Source organism: Protomyctophum bolini, assembly GCF_963924005.1.
Source record: "Protomyctophum bolini genome assembly, chromosome: 13".
Classification (NCBI taxonomy): domain Eukaryota; kingdom Metazoa; phylum Chordata; class Actinopteri; order Myctophiformes; family Myctophidae; genus Protomyctophum; species Protomyctophum bolini.
The window spans coordinates 15,452,621-15,467,923 of record NC_137874.1 but is presented as its reverse complement, the minus strand read 5'-3'; the positions used below and the strand labels follow the sequence as shown (position 1 = coordinate 15,467,923).

At 43.5% G+C, this 15,303-nt stretch overlaps 1 protein-coding gene across 2 annotated transcripts; it reads right to left on the bottom strand.

Moving 5' to 3' along the window:
• Positions 1 to 2,124: 2,124 nt before the first annotated feature.
• Positions 2,125 to 15,174, bottom strand: smyd4 (SET and MYND domain containing 4). 2 transcript variants are annotated; one of them, XM_080779658.1, is made up of 11 exons: positions 14,939 to 15,174; positions 14,517 to 14,667; positions 12,470 to 12,559; positions 11,205 to 12,264; positions 10,627 to 10,914; positions 9,485 to 9,669; positions 8,612 to 8,759; positions 8,058 to 8,177; positions 7,262 to 7,385; positions 6,517 to 6,647; positions 2,125 to 2,228 (listed from the first exon to the last, which is right to left on the bottom strand). In XM_080779658.1, exons 1-10 carry the CDS (start codon positions 15,070 to 15,072, stop codon positions 6,524 to 6,526), a joined length of 2,424 nt encoding a protein of 807 aa, XP_080635784.1. In that variant the 5' UTR covers positions 15,073 to 15,174; the 3' UTR covers positions 2,125 to 2,228; positions 6,517 to 6,523. The 2 variants fall into 2 exon arrangements, with proteins under 2 accessions (XP_080635784.1, XP_080635783.1); XM_080779657.1 differs by lacking the exon at positions 2,125 to 2,228 and having other exon boundaries at positions 5,438 to 6,647.
• Between the last annotated feature and the right edge of the window lie 129 nt (positions 15,175 to 15,303).

Here is a 15,303-nt window from a genome sequence, read left to right as displayed (position 1 = left end):
TGGGAGACAAGAAACACTTTCTTGGGGTTTTTGTGTGGGTAATATGCGTTTTTAGATATTTCAGTATTTCAAAGTGTCCATGGACTCCATGATGTCATGGACACTGGGCTCACTTCCTTCCTGGACTACAATTCCCCTAATGCTTTGGTCCACTGCTCCTGCTCCTTTCCACACTCGTCATACTGCATTAGGCTACAGTATGGTCACAATCCTCTTAAACTTTCTTAAAACCAATAACATCAAAACAGGCCATCAAAATCATGGATCAGAAACGGGTGAGATGTTTAAGAAAACACAGCCCTTTTACTTTTGAAAATGAGTTTTTTCTACTATAGTTTCTACTACTATAGTCAAATAGTTTTTAAATGTTTACATAATGATCTTGTTGTTTGTAGACTATTTTCAGCTAAAGTATAGGTACTGTATAGTGAGACTAGATTCCCCAACACTGGATAAAAGGACAAAGGTTGAAAAGCCATAAATATCAGCCCTGTCCACTGACCAATCTGCATACCTAGTGATGATGAGCTGCTGAAGGAAACCTGAGCGACTGCAGTGGAAGGACGTTTCACAGAACAACTGCTAACAACAAGGGAGAAGGGCAGCAGCAGAGCATGCTGCGGTGCAGCCTACTCCAGATAGCCCAGTGGGACTCCATACAGTACATCTGCCATTTCCTTGGCTCAGTTACTTGTTGACAGTAATGTTAACCGCTGAAGCCCTGTATACTTAGCTGACCAGGGACCCCCAGGGCTCTATAGGTGATGACCAGCGGTGGGAAACGTGTCTATATATATCCATCATGTCATCATTTACGTCATCGACACGAGTTCATACTGAAAGCAAAAGTTATTACTACAGGCAATTCCTTGTTACATAATATACTACCAGCACTTAGCATAATTCTTTACAATGACTCAAAAGTGTGAGACTTGAGGTCCAAGTTCATCGCCATAGTGACCACGCTGTATAATTAATGTCAATGTCGGGTGACTGCCAGTAAAGAGTTTGTGGGGGAAAAGTTACATATCGATATAACTGTTACATAATGTTGACCCACGTCTTGTCATAGAATAGGCTACACGCAGGGCAGACTTTTCCATTTCAGTTGGATGATTTTAATCAGTGGTGGAAAAAGTACTCACATGTTTCACTTAAGTAAAAGTATCTGCAATATAGAAATATAGGGGCGCATATGTTGGTCCGACGTAGTCTACTAACAGTACAAGTAAAAGTCCAGAAATCAAAACGTACTTGTAGCTGGTAGATCGGCTATTTTCAAATGGCCGAAATGTATCTGTTGAAGTGGAAAATGCATGTTTTGTAATAATAATCACCAAGTAACTACTAACTACTAACTAAAATGTTCACATAAATGTAGTAAAGTAAAAGTAATCGAAATACTATAAATTACAAATACCTCAAAATTGTACAGTAAATGCACTTAGTTACTTTCCAACACTACTACTTTAATTTCATTATAGAAAGACATCTGATAAGGCTCAGTCTAAGTTAGAAATGGCTTCAAGTAGCGGTGCACAGTAACAGATAAATCTTCCGTGATCTGATATCTAAGGACCAGGCACATGTGTACTGTAGACCTGTTATGCCAGCTCTCCATTACAGTCAATCCTTCCTGTGTATCATTTGCTCTTCCTTTCACTGGCTTTCCTTGCACTACAGTATGGATTTCCTGTTGGCTGTCTGGAGAATGTTCAGCACATACCCACGACTTATGCATGGAGCATGAGAACTTAAATCTTTTGCACTCGATAAGTCGCACACACACACGCACACGCACAAACTGCACAAACCCTAATAGTCAATAGAACAAAGCAGAGATCCGGGCACACTTAAAAAAAGAGGAAAACTTTATTAAACCATACAACATGAATAAGGTTTTCCTCCTTTTTAACCTTTAAGTGTGCCCGGATCTCCGCTTTGTTCTACAGATGCGTTATCCCGATTGATCCCAGGAGCACCTTTTAACTTTTTTACATTTTGTATACCTGCACACCTCCTTGCTTCCTTGCCTCCTGAGCACCTGGTTGCTTCCTGGCCTCCTGAGCACCTGGTTGCTTCCTTGCCTCCTGAGCACCTGGTTGCTTCCTTGCCTCCTGAGCACCTGGTTGCTTCCTTGCCTCCTGAGCACCTGGTTGCTTCCTTGCCTCCTGAGCACCTCCTTGCTTCCTTGCCTCCTGAGCACCTGGTTGCTTCCTTGCCTCTGCCTAATAGTCAATGCATGACGTGATCAAGTAAGTGGACTGCAAAGGAAACAATTCAGTGCTCCAAACTACAGTAGGATAGGTAGCCATCAAATCAAATATCAAAATAAACATGCCATCTCAATAATATACCGTAGCATATGTGGACAGGCAAACAGAATACTTCCATCTCATCCGTTTATTACACAGAAAGATATAATTGGACTGAATTGAATGACCAAAACACCTGATAGTTAGTATGCATCTTTAGCTTTAAAACCTTTTACCAAATGACCTAGGAGGAGAATGTCAGATACAGTACTAGAACGCCACACGTCTGTGTCACAGTGCAATCTGAGTAAGACACACACAAAAAAACGTATTTTGAACAAACGCAGACAGCGATGTATCTTTGGCCACTGACCTTTCCGCATCACGGAAAGGGAAACTGCACCCACAAAGTTGGGTTGAAAATGCAGAGGTAAAGTCAGTGACGTATCACGGCCACAATGCACAGGCATAAAAGGCACTTCTGCATATGTTACGGTCTATGGCCCTCATTTATCAACGCGGCGTACGCCAAAATATGGGTGCACGCAATTTTACCCCAATTCAGCATTTATCATTTCCGCAAAACCTTGAACTTGAACATGCGCCAGGACAAAGATCACGTCAGGTCGGGAGCTGTTGTAGGCTTTGTCCTCAGCTGTTTTTCTGTCGTAGAAAAGCTGAGCAGCATTGACTCCAACTTTACGCTTAATCAAACAGTGCTTTACTGGCCTTGTTAAACATATATATGCGAGTGCACTTGTGAGATTCGGGAGCGCAGCGTGACATCAGATGCCTATAATCCCTGTGATATTTAAAAAATATATTTAGGCATAAATGGACAGCACGCCTTTATTTCCAAGTGACAATGACAAGCATAGGCCTATAGCTTGCCTATTTGCAATTGTATACGCTATAGGCCTATAGGTGTAAGGGGCTTAATCATTCACCCATTTAAATAAGTGCTTTAACAGTCATTCAGATAAACGGCAGATCTGTACAACTGGGTCAGGATGAGCGCTTATGCGAGACGGGACGGGACCGCAGCGGGCGCCATTTAAACAGCGACACCAGCACCAGCACCCACCAGCCTGCATCCATATATTCATTCATCAATCACTCCATAACGTTGATTATTTAATGACTGCCTTGCCAGCCAGGTTATCTCTCATTAACGTGCGGTGCAGGGCCGCAGGCATCACGACACTCACCCACCCACAGCATGCACACAGCAGTGTGCTGTGTGTCAGAACAGCATGGGATCGATCGCCTTCTCCTATAGGCTACATGACTGCTTTAACGCACTGCACACGAATGGGTACAATTTATATAGTAAATATAAATATATATATTATATATAAATATATAGTAAACGTTTTCCATTCATGGCGATGCAACTGTGATGTGTCATGTGGCCTTGGTGCGTGCGTGGACATGACAGCCAGACAAGCGAGGCGAGAGGGAAACATGTGTAGGGTAGGCCTACAGCTATTATTTAATTCATGCAGGAGTCCGTTATTTATTTATTTAAGAAGATACAACACACCAGTTGGGCTTGCAAGTTGCGTGTGCGTGCGTCTGTGTGTGTTTGTATGAGAGGGGGGAATTAAAAGACTTCAGTGCAACTTGCAAGCACTGTATGAGAGGGGGGGGGTTGTGTGAGGCGGGCAGCAAGGCAAGCGGGCAGATTTTACACTCGATTGATAAATGAGGGCCTATGACTTCGCCAACCGAACCGTGCACAAAGATGTGCTCTTCTCAGATGTGAGAGCACAGACATTGGTAATAATGTAACTATCAGGTCAAAGGTTACACTTGGTGGGTGTGTATATATGGCCATGGTAAAAGGGGTCAGACGGAAGCTTTAGCCTGTGAATAGCTACATTATGTTATCTCTAGTTCTGTGGTGCCCTGCTCGAGAGAATGTCTCCAATAAACTAAATATCAGTTATCTGATATGCTACACACAACGAATAAAGTGGATGACATGGAAAGCACTATATGTAAATAATATATATATATATATATATTTTTTTTTTGCCAAGGCCAACTCCATTAATACCTAGATTAAACAGATGTATTGTTTTATACAATCCTTAAATATAACTACTCATTGTTTTCCAGTGGCATTAGACGATTTGGTATTCTCAAACAGTAAATTGATGAATACATGAATAAAATAAAATGCACTTCAACATATTTAAAAAAATCCATCTTATTTTTGTCAATTAAAAAGGTGGATTCAACTACTCTGTAAGCTTTAATAATGGCTTTGAGTCTCAGCCAGCATCATTACCCTCCAGAGAAAACTCCTACAGTGTTTTCATATCCTTCCGACTTTCAGTTGACCTTAATTTCAGCACTAATAGCTTTACCACAGTAAAATCCTTGAGTGTTAATTTACCACAAATGTAAAAAATTGACACATATGCACCTCTTTTTACACTTTAGTACTTGCATTGACACGCTGATGACATCAATAATGACCATGAAACATGGCATAACTTATGACATCCTCAATGTCACTCCTCCGGCTGGATTTCACTGCGAGTTACATAATGTACAGAGGTAGCTTCACACCGCCTGCCCTCTGCACCAGCCCCGAGTTAACCTTTCCATCCACTTTCCATCTGTGACCTGACCTCGAGGGACATCCGACTGCATGGCAGCAATCCAGGCTGACGCTTAAGGAACTCCCTTCTGTCTTTGGCAGTTTGTCTGCATTGCTCAGCAACCTTCCTCATCTCCTCCTGACAGTGAGTGAACGTTCAGTTCTCATTCTTTCATACAGCTTTATTTTACAAGCACTTTCGTGCCGAAAGTGCTTGTAGATCAGCCATTTTCTTACAACCGCAGTGATCACTAGAAGAGTGTTCAAGTCTTTCAGTCTTATGCCTCTTTTAGACGGCGACCATCTCCAGATAAAACGTCAAAGTCCAGTTGCGTTCTCATTTTATTGACCCTTTACACGACAACGCACACTTTATGAAAACGCTATAATGTGGCGGGTAACGGGCTGCCAAATAGACCAGTAACCCACGTACAAGAAGAAGAACCCCTTCACGCAACCCTATCAGGGTTTTGCTTCCAGAAAACAACGTGGCTGTGGCCGTCGCTCGCTGCCTGCTTTCTACTAACGCATCGAGGTGACAGACAGGCTGTCAGGCAGCCCAGAGCATGCAGGCAGAGTGTGCCACGAGATGGTTATATATTTTATAATACATTAGGCTACATAAACGAAGGCTTGTTCAGGAACTCCATTATATCATATATGGCTCCGCATCAATGTAATAAACATATGCGCTGTGAGCCAACGTGAGCCACGATGTCATAAGTTTTGCGGATTCACCTTTTTGCCTGTTTACACAGAGAAGGGATAAAACTGCGTTCTCAAAGATTTCCACTCTGGAAGGTAGTTTAACCTTGTTGCATTTTCACCTCCTGAAAACACCATTCTCGTCTAAAGGGATCCCAGCAAACGATACTTTATTTTGCTGTTTTCTATGAACACTATTCTCATGTAAAGACCACCTTAGTGTAGCAAGTCACACAAGGATAACAGCAGGTTGGCATATAGATTGATACATTGACTGCTTTTAAACCAGAAACAGGCTGGGAGCTCAATATGTGAGTGAAGACAATGAGTGAAGACCAATGAATGAGAAAGGGAAAAAGAGAGTTGAACTTAAAGATATATTGAACTTTTTAAACAGCGTGTGACATTCAAAGGAAAAAAAATGGGGGCCCTTTCACCTGACAAAAAACACTATGTGATCATTTCTTGTTTTATACTGATCACATGACTGACAGATTACCATGTTTGGTAACTGGATTACACTAGTCAACAAAATTAACACTGGACCAGTGGCTTTTGTGACTTGAATAAACCTTTGCTGTTGATTTTTGTAGGTCAGTTCAAGAAGCCATACCATGTTCCAACCATGTCCCCTCTGTTCACACATGCTCCATCCAGATACCTTATTATGAGACTGCATTTGTCAATGGATAATTGCTGCCACCTCGAGGCCAAGAGGTGGAGCTACATGTATGTCATTTCTGTCACTTTCCATGTATTGTACAGTATCAACTCAATTCAATCACTGACTCCTGGCTTACCAGCAGAGTGCAAGACAACATTGAAGATCTTGTCCAACCATACAAAAATATACCACCTGGTATGTATGTAGATACCGTACACAGGTCTTCATCGGAGCCCCCCCCAAAATAAACAAGGCATGTTGTATTTACACAAGACTACCCTTACATTAAGACTACCCTTGCAGGCAGTCCTCCATTGCTTGTAGCTCCTGTAGTTCAGGGCACTGAGGGCCACAGTGGAGGCAGAGGAGTCGCCTGGCTCTTGGGATGACAGAGAGGGCTGCTCCTACGGCACCACTGAGTGACAAACACAGAGACACAAGTAGCCTATTAACCACTTCAACCATAGGATCCATATACTGTACTGTAAAAAAATGGGGTCGTCTTATTATCAGAGTCGTCTCTACACCAGGAAGTTTTGCGCGCGTGCGTATGAGTTTAGTGCGCGCGTACAGTGCGTTTGGATAGGACCAATATATGTCAATGATACCAGCTACACCAGACGCACGGATACCGCGGGCCATCCTACGCGTGCTCTAAAAATAGGATCGGTTCAATTTTTTTATGTGCGTATGCCCCCATGCGTGCGTATCTACTATCTATATATCCTCCCGGAAGATCCCGCACAAATCTGCCGCGCGCCACAGTTCTGGTGTAGTCGGGGCATTTCGCACGCATACTTTGTGCGCTTTGTGCGCTTACGTCAAACGCACACATCCCCGGTGTAGCTTGGCCTTTAGTTGGTACAAAAGTGGGGTTCAGGGACCCTCAGTGGTCCTTGGGGGGATTCCAGGGGGTCCCCAGCAAAATGAGGAACAGTTTTAACACAATCTACAAGCTTCTTTTATGGCACCCAATATTTTCTAATCGGGGTCCTTGACATGAAAACACTTGAGAATCACTGAACTCACCCATTGAAGTGTAGCTGAGCCAGTTTGAAGAGCTGTCTGCTCATTTCAATGCTGTCCTCTCCGTACTGCGAGTGAATGGCCACAGCACTGCGCTGCAGCTGAGAAGCTGCACTGGTCCAGTCACCTACAGCCACAGCAGAGTGGAAACACGGTGAGAGGACCGCAAAGTCCCCAATGTCCAGCAGCGGGCACCACTCACTCAACAACTATTCATCCCGTCACCCCCTTGGTCCAGTAATAATAATAATAATGGATTGCATTTTTAAAGTGTTTTTCTATGCACTACGTGCCTACTCAAAGCGCTTACAATGGTCCATTCATTCATACATTGGGAGGAGAAACACGGAACAGTCGACGCCAGCGTCCTCACTTCCCACATTCACACACCAATGGTGGCAACCACTGGAGGCCATGCGGGGTTCAGTGTCTTGCCTAAGGACACTTCGACATGTAGGCGACCTGCTCTACCTCCTGAACCACAGCCACCCCAGTAATAATATCATTTGACCTCAAACAAATTGCAAAAAAAAATCAGCTGATTTTGTATCTTCAATATATCCTGAATAACAGAAGAAAGGTTGCCTGGAATTGTCTGAGGGGAAAGTTTTGAAAAAGGCCTGTAAAGTAAGTAATTCCCTGATGAAGGCTTAACTGCCGAAACGTTGGATTCATGATGTCTTAATCTTGGGCTAAATATGGCCATAGCCTTCTTGACAAATGTGATGACTCCAACATAACGTGATACTCATCTCCAACTCGGTTTTCATTACATAGATTGTATAACTTGCATTCTCACCCATTGTTGCGTGTGCTCTGGCCGTGGCATCTGCGACCTCCCCCTGTAACGGATGGCTCTCTGTGAGGATCAGTGCCGACTGAGATACTGTGGTCCTCTGCAGCAACCTCAGGGCCTCATCTGAGGTGAAAGCAAATAAGGATTATAAATGTATACAGTAAGAAGCTGTTGTGAGATACTTCCAAAAGGGACTCATATGGTGCTTTCACACGGGCAGACGCAACAACACAAAGATGCGTTGTGAGTTGTTTGGAGCAGCTGCAATGTATCATTTTGGGTCTTTGCAACGTCATGTCGCTGACTTCCTTCCATTGACAATGAATGGTAGACTGCATCTTTTACATTTCCCGTGTGAAAACACCCTTACAGGTCTGTAACTCTGAGAGTATACAAATGGAACTAAATGGACCCATGTACTCCATTTTGGTGGTGGGGTCGTTAAAATTGAAAGGTTTGAGAGCCACCGCATTACTTCATCATTTCGGACATTAGAAATGGAATGTCACAGTCGAGTCCTGCGTGAAATTACAGTAGCATTTGTCACTGCCACACACCTGGCCTGTCTCGCTCCATGAAGTCCACCGCTTTCTCCAAGTGTTTCCTCACTTCCTGCAATCTGCGGCTCACTTCAGAGGAGGATATATGCTGACCGCAGGACGGCTGTGCACACACATATTCGACCCCTTCTTGCACTTCACATTTCTGAAACGGCCAGATGGCAAGTGAGTTGACTGACACTTTGACATTTGAAAGACATATACACAACTACACTCTCCTGCAAATGGAAATCAGAAGGTTTCTTAAAAATAAAAAAACGTGGGGGTGGAATTGGGGGAAAAGATTTGTTTTGTTTGTGTAAAAATGTTTGTTTGTTCTCAAATTATTTGAGGTTCTCAAATATTTTTGGCTCAGGTCACCCTTGTAAAAAAAAATCGTCCACTGCACCCCTGAATTACATTGATAGTAGATAAGTAGCACCTTACATTTAAGTCATTTTACGGTACATAAATATGTATAATATTTATACAGTATGTGTCATGAGAACAACGAATATCTGTTTCCATTTTGGGCAAATTGAACATAACTTTATACTTCATATACGTCATTTAAGCAGTTGAACCACATTATCCCTATTCTGGGGGGGAACATTCACCAAAAATAGTAGATCCACAAGCTCACAACGTGTGACACGTTGCGACACGTTGTGAGCTTGTAGATCGGCTATTTTTGGTGAAGAGATTCAGCGTAAACTGAAAAAGAACGCAGGAAAGTGCAACTCAAGTCCATTTTACTCAGTATAGAGGGTCTAAGTGGTTAAACTGAAGTGATATCGATAGAGTCCAAGTATTCTGCCGCAGCTCTGGACTTGCGTCTCGGCACCCACCCATATAAATCAAATAAAAGTTCTAAAATAGATCGACATCCACCTTGAGGGAGCCTTTGCACTTGGCACACTGCAGTCCAGAGGCGCCTGACCCCTGCCGACTGCCCGCTGTCTTCTCCTCTACCTCCTCCTGTTGCTGGACGCATGACTCGCACGTGCACAGGAAGTAGTACTGTTCCTGCAGCAGGCGCCGACGTTCACACATAGCCATCCTGTTGCTGTGAGGACCTGAAGGACGACAGATGGGGTGTTATTAGTTTCCCAAACAGTGGGTCGGGACCCGGTTGTGGGACGCAGACACATTGTTATGGGTCAGGACTCGAGTAAAGATGGGGTGTTATTAGTTTCCCAAACAGTGGGTCGGGACCCGGTTGTGGGACGCAGACACATTGTTATGGGTCAGGACTCGAGTAAAGATGGGGTGTTATTAGTTTCCCAAACAGTGGGTCGGGACACGTTTGTGGGACGCAGACACATTGTTATGGGTCAGGACTCGAGTAAACATCCCTTTATTTTTTGTCTCCTAAATTTAGTTTTTAATTATGATTATTTCAAAAACATAAAAAAAAACCTCATTATATTTCTTCATTAATTAGAAATAAATTCAATGATTTTTCTAAATAATTTCCTAGAAAAATGGAAGCTTGTAGATCTGCTATTTTCACTACTTTGGGTCCTGGGTGCAGGGCCGAATCAATGTGATTCACTTGCACGTACTACAAACAGCACTTTTTACATTTGCGCGCCCAGTGAATGAACATGCATGCGTCAGCACACCGCCAGCACGATTGCAGCTGGATCTGCTATATTTGAGTCTCCAATCGAGTGGTTAAGAAACAGCTGGATGACCAAAAACACTAGCTGGGGTTCCTGTGTTGCGTAACATTGAAATCGGTGATCCGTGAACGTGGTTTTGACGGAAGCAACAGCTGTAGCTATTTGAAATAGTCTCTCACAGGGCCCTGCAAGCTGCGGGCCCTGGCGCTTAAGCTCCAGTAAGTTCCATTGTTAATTTGCGTGCCGGGCGAATCTCTACTTTCAATTTTGGGTCTAAGAAGTTTTGGAACCACTGTATAGTGTATCTATGACAACTAGACACCATATCATGAAATAACACTGCATGACAAGCACAAATATTTAGACAGACAGACAGACATGTCTGAACAGTAGAAAGCCTTTTCTTACCATAGCAGTGCAGGATCTCTTGTCCCAGAGCGATGTCTTTGGATGCTCTGACAGTGATGGCGACACCACGGGCACCGCTGCTGAATCTGTCCATGCGCTCGCTGGCATGGGACGATGCATCTGGGCCAGAGCGTACAGAGTGTGACAAGCTGCTTTGTGCACCTGCTCCTAGGCTGAATGCCAGGCTCGTGTTTGGGGAGCAGGAGTGATTCAGAAGACTCAGTGTCGGGAATATTGCCGAGGCTATCCGGACTTCGTGGCTAGATTGGACCACAGAGTCCATCACACCTGTGGGATGCAGAGACGAGATGAATACGTTTACAACGGTGGTAACATTCCCCGTTTGTTTGGTAGAATGGGAAATTTACATTCAGTTAAAAAGGAACATACCACTTTAAAATGCATTTAACTGCAATGATCATGTAACGATTACAAATTACAAAAAGCAACATTCAAGTCAGAAGGATTTAAACAGTAGTGAAAATGAATGGCTTTGGGAAATGGTCAGCCCATCCATCTGTATGATCCTTTAAGTGAAAAAGTATTCTCTTTTAGGTTTACTGGCATCTTTGACTCACCTGTATCCTGGAGCATGCTTATTGCCTGAGCATTGCATCTCAGCTGCAGCAAGTGCCTCAAAACCACACTTCCCAGCAGCCACAGCTCTGGATTCCAACCTACAGATCCACCCTCGGTTTCCGGGCCTGGTGATTGGCCGTTTGTCACTGAGGAGGATGCCTCGAGGTCCCAAGACACAGGTGGAGGCCCTGCCCTGCTAAGCGTCACGTAAAGCATGGCAGCGGTCACAGCACAGAGGAAACGCAGACTGGCACTGTGGCCGTCGAGGTGATGCAGCAGGTGGTAGACACTCGAGTATGAGTCACCATAATGCACGGATGATGGCTGAATATTAATACTGTCATATAACGTACCAGTAATTGAACATTCGGCCCCGTGCTCCGTCACTGGTTTATAACTACTGTTCCCGTCTTTCACTGGCTCCCTGGCACTTTGGACACCTTTTAACCCTGCCTTCAGTGTGACCCTAAGGGCCAGCTGGGACATCACACCCAGTGCCATCAGCGGCGCACCAAGTGGACACTCCCAGCGATGATGCTCCTCCCATGCCTCTTGCCGACACTCACGTGAACAGTAACGGCTGCAGCTGCAACCTTCGCAGGGCACAGGACATAATGTCTCCCTCAAACACCTGTGACAGTGTCTGTCCTCTGTCCCAAACAATCCTCTCTCCTTGGTCTCTGTCCTCCGTTCATTCTTTCTCATCTCCTCCGTCCACGGTATGAGGACACAGCTGTATGGCCTGTCTTCAAGAATCACCTGTCCACGTGCTATTCTCTCTGTAGCCACCAGGTGTCGCCCTTTCTCTGGGCTGAAGGAAACGGCTACTCCTGGAGAAATGCCTGCCGGTGGATCAATGCCTTTATGAATGGATTCATTGGCTGGTTTTACATGTGTTGTGTCTCTAGTTCCTCCCGAGTTTGGTTCAGGATAATCTGCCTTTACTCTTTGACTCAAAGAGAGATGGCTGAGGCATTGCGCACGGCGATCCTGTAGTTTGTATTGCAGATGAGAGGGATAGCCAAACGCTATGGCCCTGTCGATATCATCAAGAGATTCCTGAGGAGACGAGAAACGCTGCAGTCAGAATTGCAGACTCGAGAGCTACTGTGTAGACCTATAACTAATTGATGAAAATTGTGATTCTGGGTGCATCAAAATACTATGCAGTAACAATTAAAAAGCTGTGGCCTGGTCATTACTTGTGTGTGTGTGACGACACACCCTAAGTATAGGATAATTAGCATGTGAAAATCAATCTCACCTGGTAACAGTACAGATGGCAGAGTGCTGCAGAGCGGTTAGCGTAGCACAGAGACAGCTGCTCTGAACTTTGGGGAGCAAAACACACGCCCTGTTGCACAAATAAGAGATGACAGACAGAGGGAAGAGTGTTAATACATGTGTGTAAAATAAGACATCACACAAAGCAAAAGGTACACATTTTCAGATTTACATTATCAAGAATATTTCATTCATTTCTTAAAGGATCTTGTCTCTGGACAAGGAGTCGAGGACAACCGTCATGATGACTCCATACATTAAGTTGTGTGACAGAATTGTATATTAGGACTTTTCAATATACTGTTTAGTCCCTCTCCGTCTGTCCTGTGAAGGTCTAACGACCGAAATGTCAATTTAATAAAGAGCTTCCTTTTTGCAAGTTCTAGACAATGTGCGGGACCTTTTTTCTGAACATAGTACCTCTCTAGTGAAATGCTAAAATATCACTAGTTTGCTCTCCAACCGCGGTGGTCGCATTATAATTTGTCACGCTGTGTGTAATCACTCAAAAATGTGACAAACTGACAGGGGTCAATGTAGAGTAATCACACCTGTCTGTTTGTGTGCTCTCATTGAGGGACACTTAAACGCGTTTATTTAATGCTACTGTGTGTGAATGGCATAGCATCCCATCCTGTAAAGAGAATGTGGTCAATGTGAATCTTGCGGCAAAGTGGAGATATTTGACTAAATACATGTTTTCTGCCAGAACTTACAAATGGATATGACACTAGATAGAAAAGAGCTGACCCCAAATCACCGCAATTCACAGTTGTGTGAGTACACATGGAGCGGCACAAATTAGAATGCTGCTGAGATTAATCCATCCACGAAAAAGGGTTCTATATAGATGTGTTATACATACAAATTAATTATAAGTATGCAATATATACAGTAAGCAATTCTAGGGCTAATCTGCCTCAAACTCCCCTTGACTAACACCTGCTTAACAGCATTTTTATAAATTAACCCATTTTGAAAGAGCTTCTTGGGTATTTGGAGGGCCCATTAAAATATCATAAAAACTGAGGAGGGGTTAGCTGGAACTTGGAAATGGTCTTTTCGGCACAAAAACAACTGTCTTCACAGGGTTGACAGTTAAGTGACAATTTTTTACATCTTTAAAAAAAACATTACTGCATCAACACACTATTGACTATACTATAAAAGTCTGGTCAAACATTGGCCAAATTATCAAATAATATAAGAACATGGCAACAATTGTGAAAATAGATGATTTACAAGCTCACAACGCCTTGCGTTGCGACTCTTGCAAGACATTATGAGCTTGTAGATCTGCCAATAATAATTGTCCCGAAGGACATTCATTTTCACAGTCTGTTCAAAACACCCACAACAAAACAACAACATAGCACAGAACAACATATCACCAAGAAAATACATAAACACGAGGTCCTCACTGACTGTACACAGAACCATCCTATCAGCAGGACAGTTTGTTTAATGCCGCAATGTCTGAGGGGACAAAACATTTTTCCATGCTAAGGTTCTGTATCTTTGTCCAGATGGCAACGCATGAAAAATCTAAACATTTAGAGACGTACAAATAGACACTTCTATATAGCCAAAAAGAACATAACAGGACTTCATCATAAAGGAGGTAAAAAAGGGAAAAGGAACATATACAGTGAGTGTGAAAAGGGGTGGGTGGTGGTAGGGGGATTCAGATTTTTACGGGAACCATTTTCGAATTGCAGCCGTCCGTATAGGTGCCCTTTGAGAGCGGTTTTGAAGGATTTAAGGGATTCACATGTCTTCATGACTGTTGGTAGGGCGTCCCACATTTTGGTGGCATAGGAGCGAAAATAATTTAGTCCCTTGTTTGTGCCGAATCTGGGTTGCACATGTTTTGTTGCACTCCCTCTGGTGTTGTGGGTGTGGACTTCGTTAACATTAAGGAAGTATTTAGACAGGTACATGGGTCCATTACCTTTTGGTTACAACTGTACTTTCGTCTTTCTCACTCATTTTGACTATGCAGCCATGTGTACCGACTGTGCTCAGACCTGTGAATAGTGCAGGGCAGCTCCTGTGTAGTCTCTGGTCTTGAAGCAAGAGTTGCCCCTTTCCCTGCAAATAGCTGCTTTCTCTGGGTCCTTCTGCACCAATTGTGCCTTGGTCTTGGAGATGCTCGAGAGAAGGTCCACATCCCCTTGACTGGATGGGAGAAATAGACAAGACGACTTGAATGCAATCCAATTTCACTTTTTAAGCGGCTCACTAGTAGTAAACAAACATACAAGTAAATTCATTGCCAAATTGATATGATTCATCACATCAGGAGGATTAGGAGGTGGATTAAGCAAAAGCAATTAAAGGAGTCTTACAAATACAGCACAGTCTTACTTTACAATGTATAAGTTATAACAGTTATAGAACAGTGTGTAAGGTGATAGATGAGATGAAGAGAAGAGGTACACTAACTCACTTTGTCTGAGTTAAGCCAAACTGGAAAACATCATCTATCTCCAGCAGAGACGTAAAGCACTGTTTACATGCAGGATCCAGTCTGGACCACTTCTGTGCAACATGATCCTGCCACTGGACGTATGGAAGATCCATTATGGAAACAAGAAGCAATATAATCTGTTCGTAACAATAAACGTGTGTATTTTTATTATTATAATTATAACTCTAGTCTATGCTCACTAAGCGAGCAGCATGCATGTGGCGCAACCAACCACGGCTGTGTAAAGAAAGAACGGTCAGCTACGTCAGGCGCGCACTGCATGGCCAGGCTGCCAGGCAAACTGGAGAATTAAACGTTTCATGCAATATTAATGGATTGAAGTC

Excerpts from the sequence above, each read along its gene's own strand:
- smyd4 (XM_080779658.1), bottom strand. The coding sequence starts at position 15,072 with ATGGATCTTCCATACGTCCAGTGGCAGGATCATGTTGCACAGAAGTGG. Across the intron at positions 12,265-12,469 it reads GCCATCTGTACTGTTACCAG|GAATCTCTTGATGATATCGA; the intron begins GTGAGATTGATT and ends TCGTCTCCTCAG. Across the intron at positions 7,386-8,057 it reads CAGAGCACACGCAACAATGG|GTGACTGGACCAGTGCAGCT; the intron begins GTGAGAATGCAA and ends CTGTGGCTGTAG.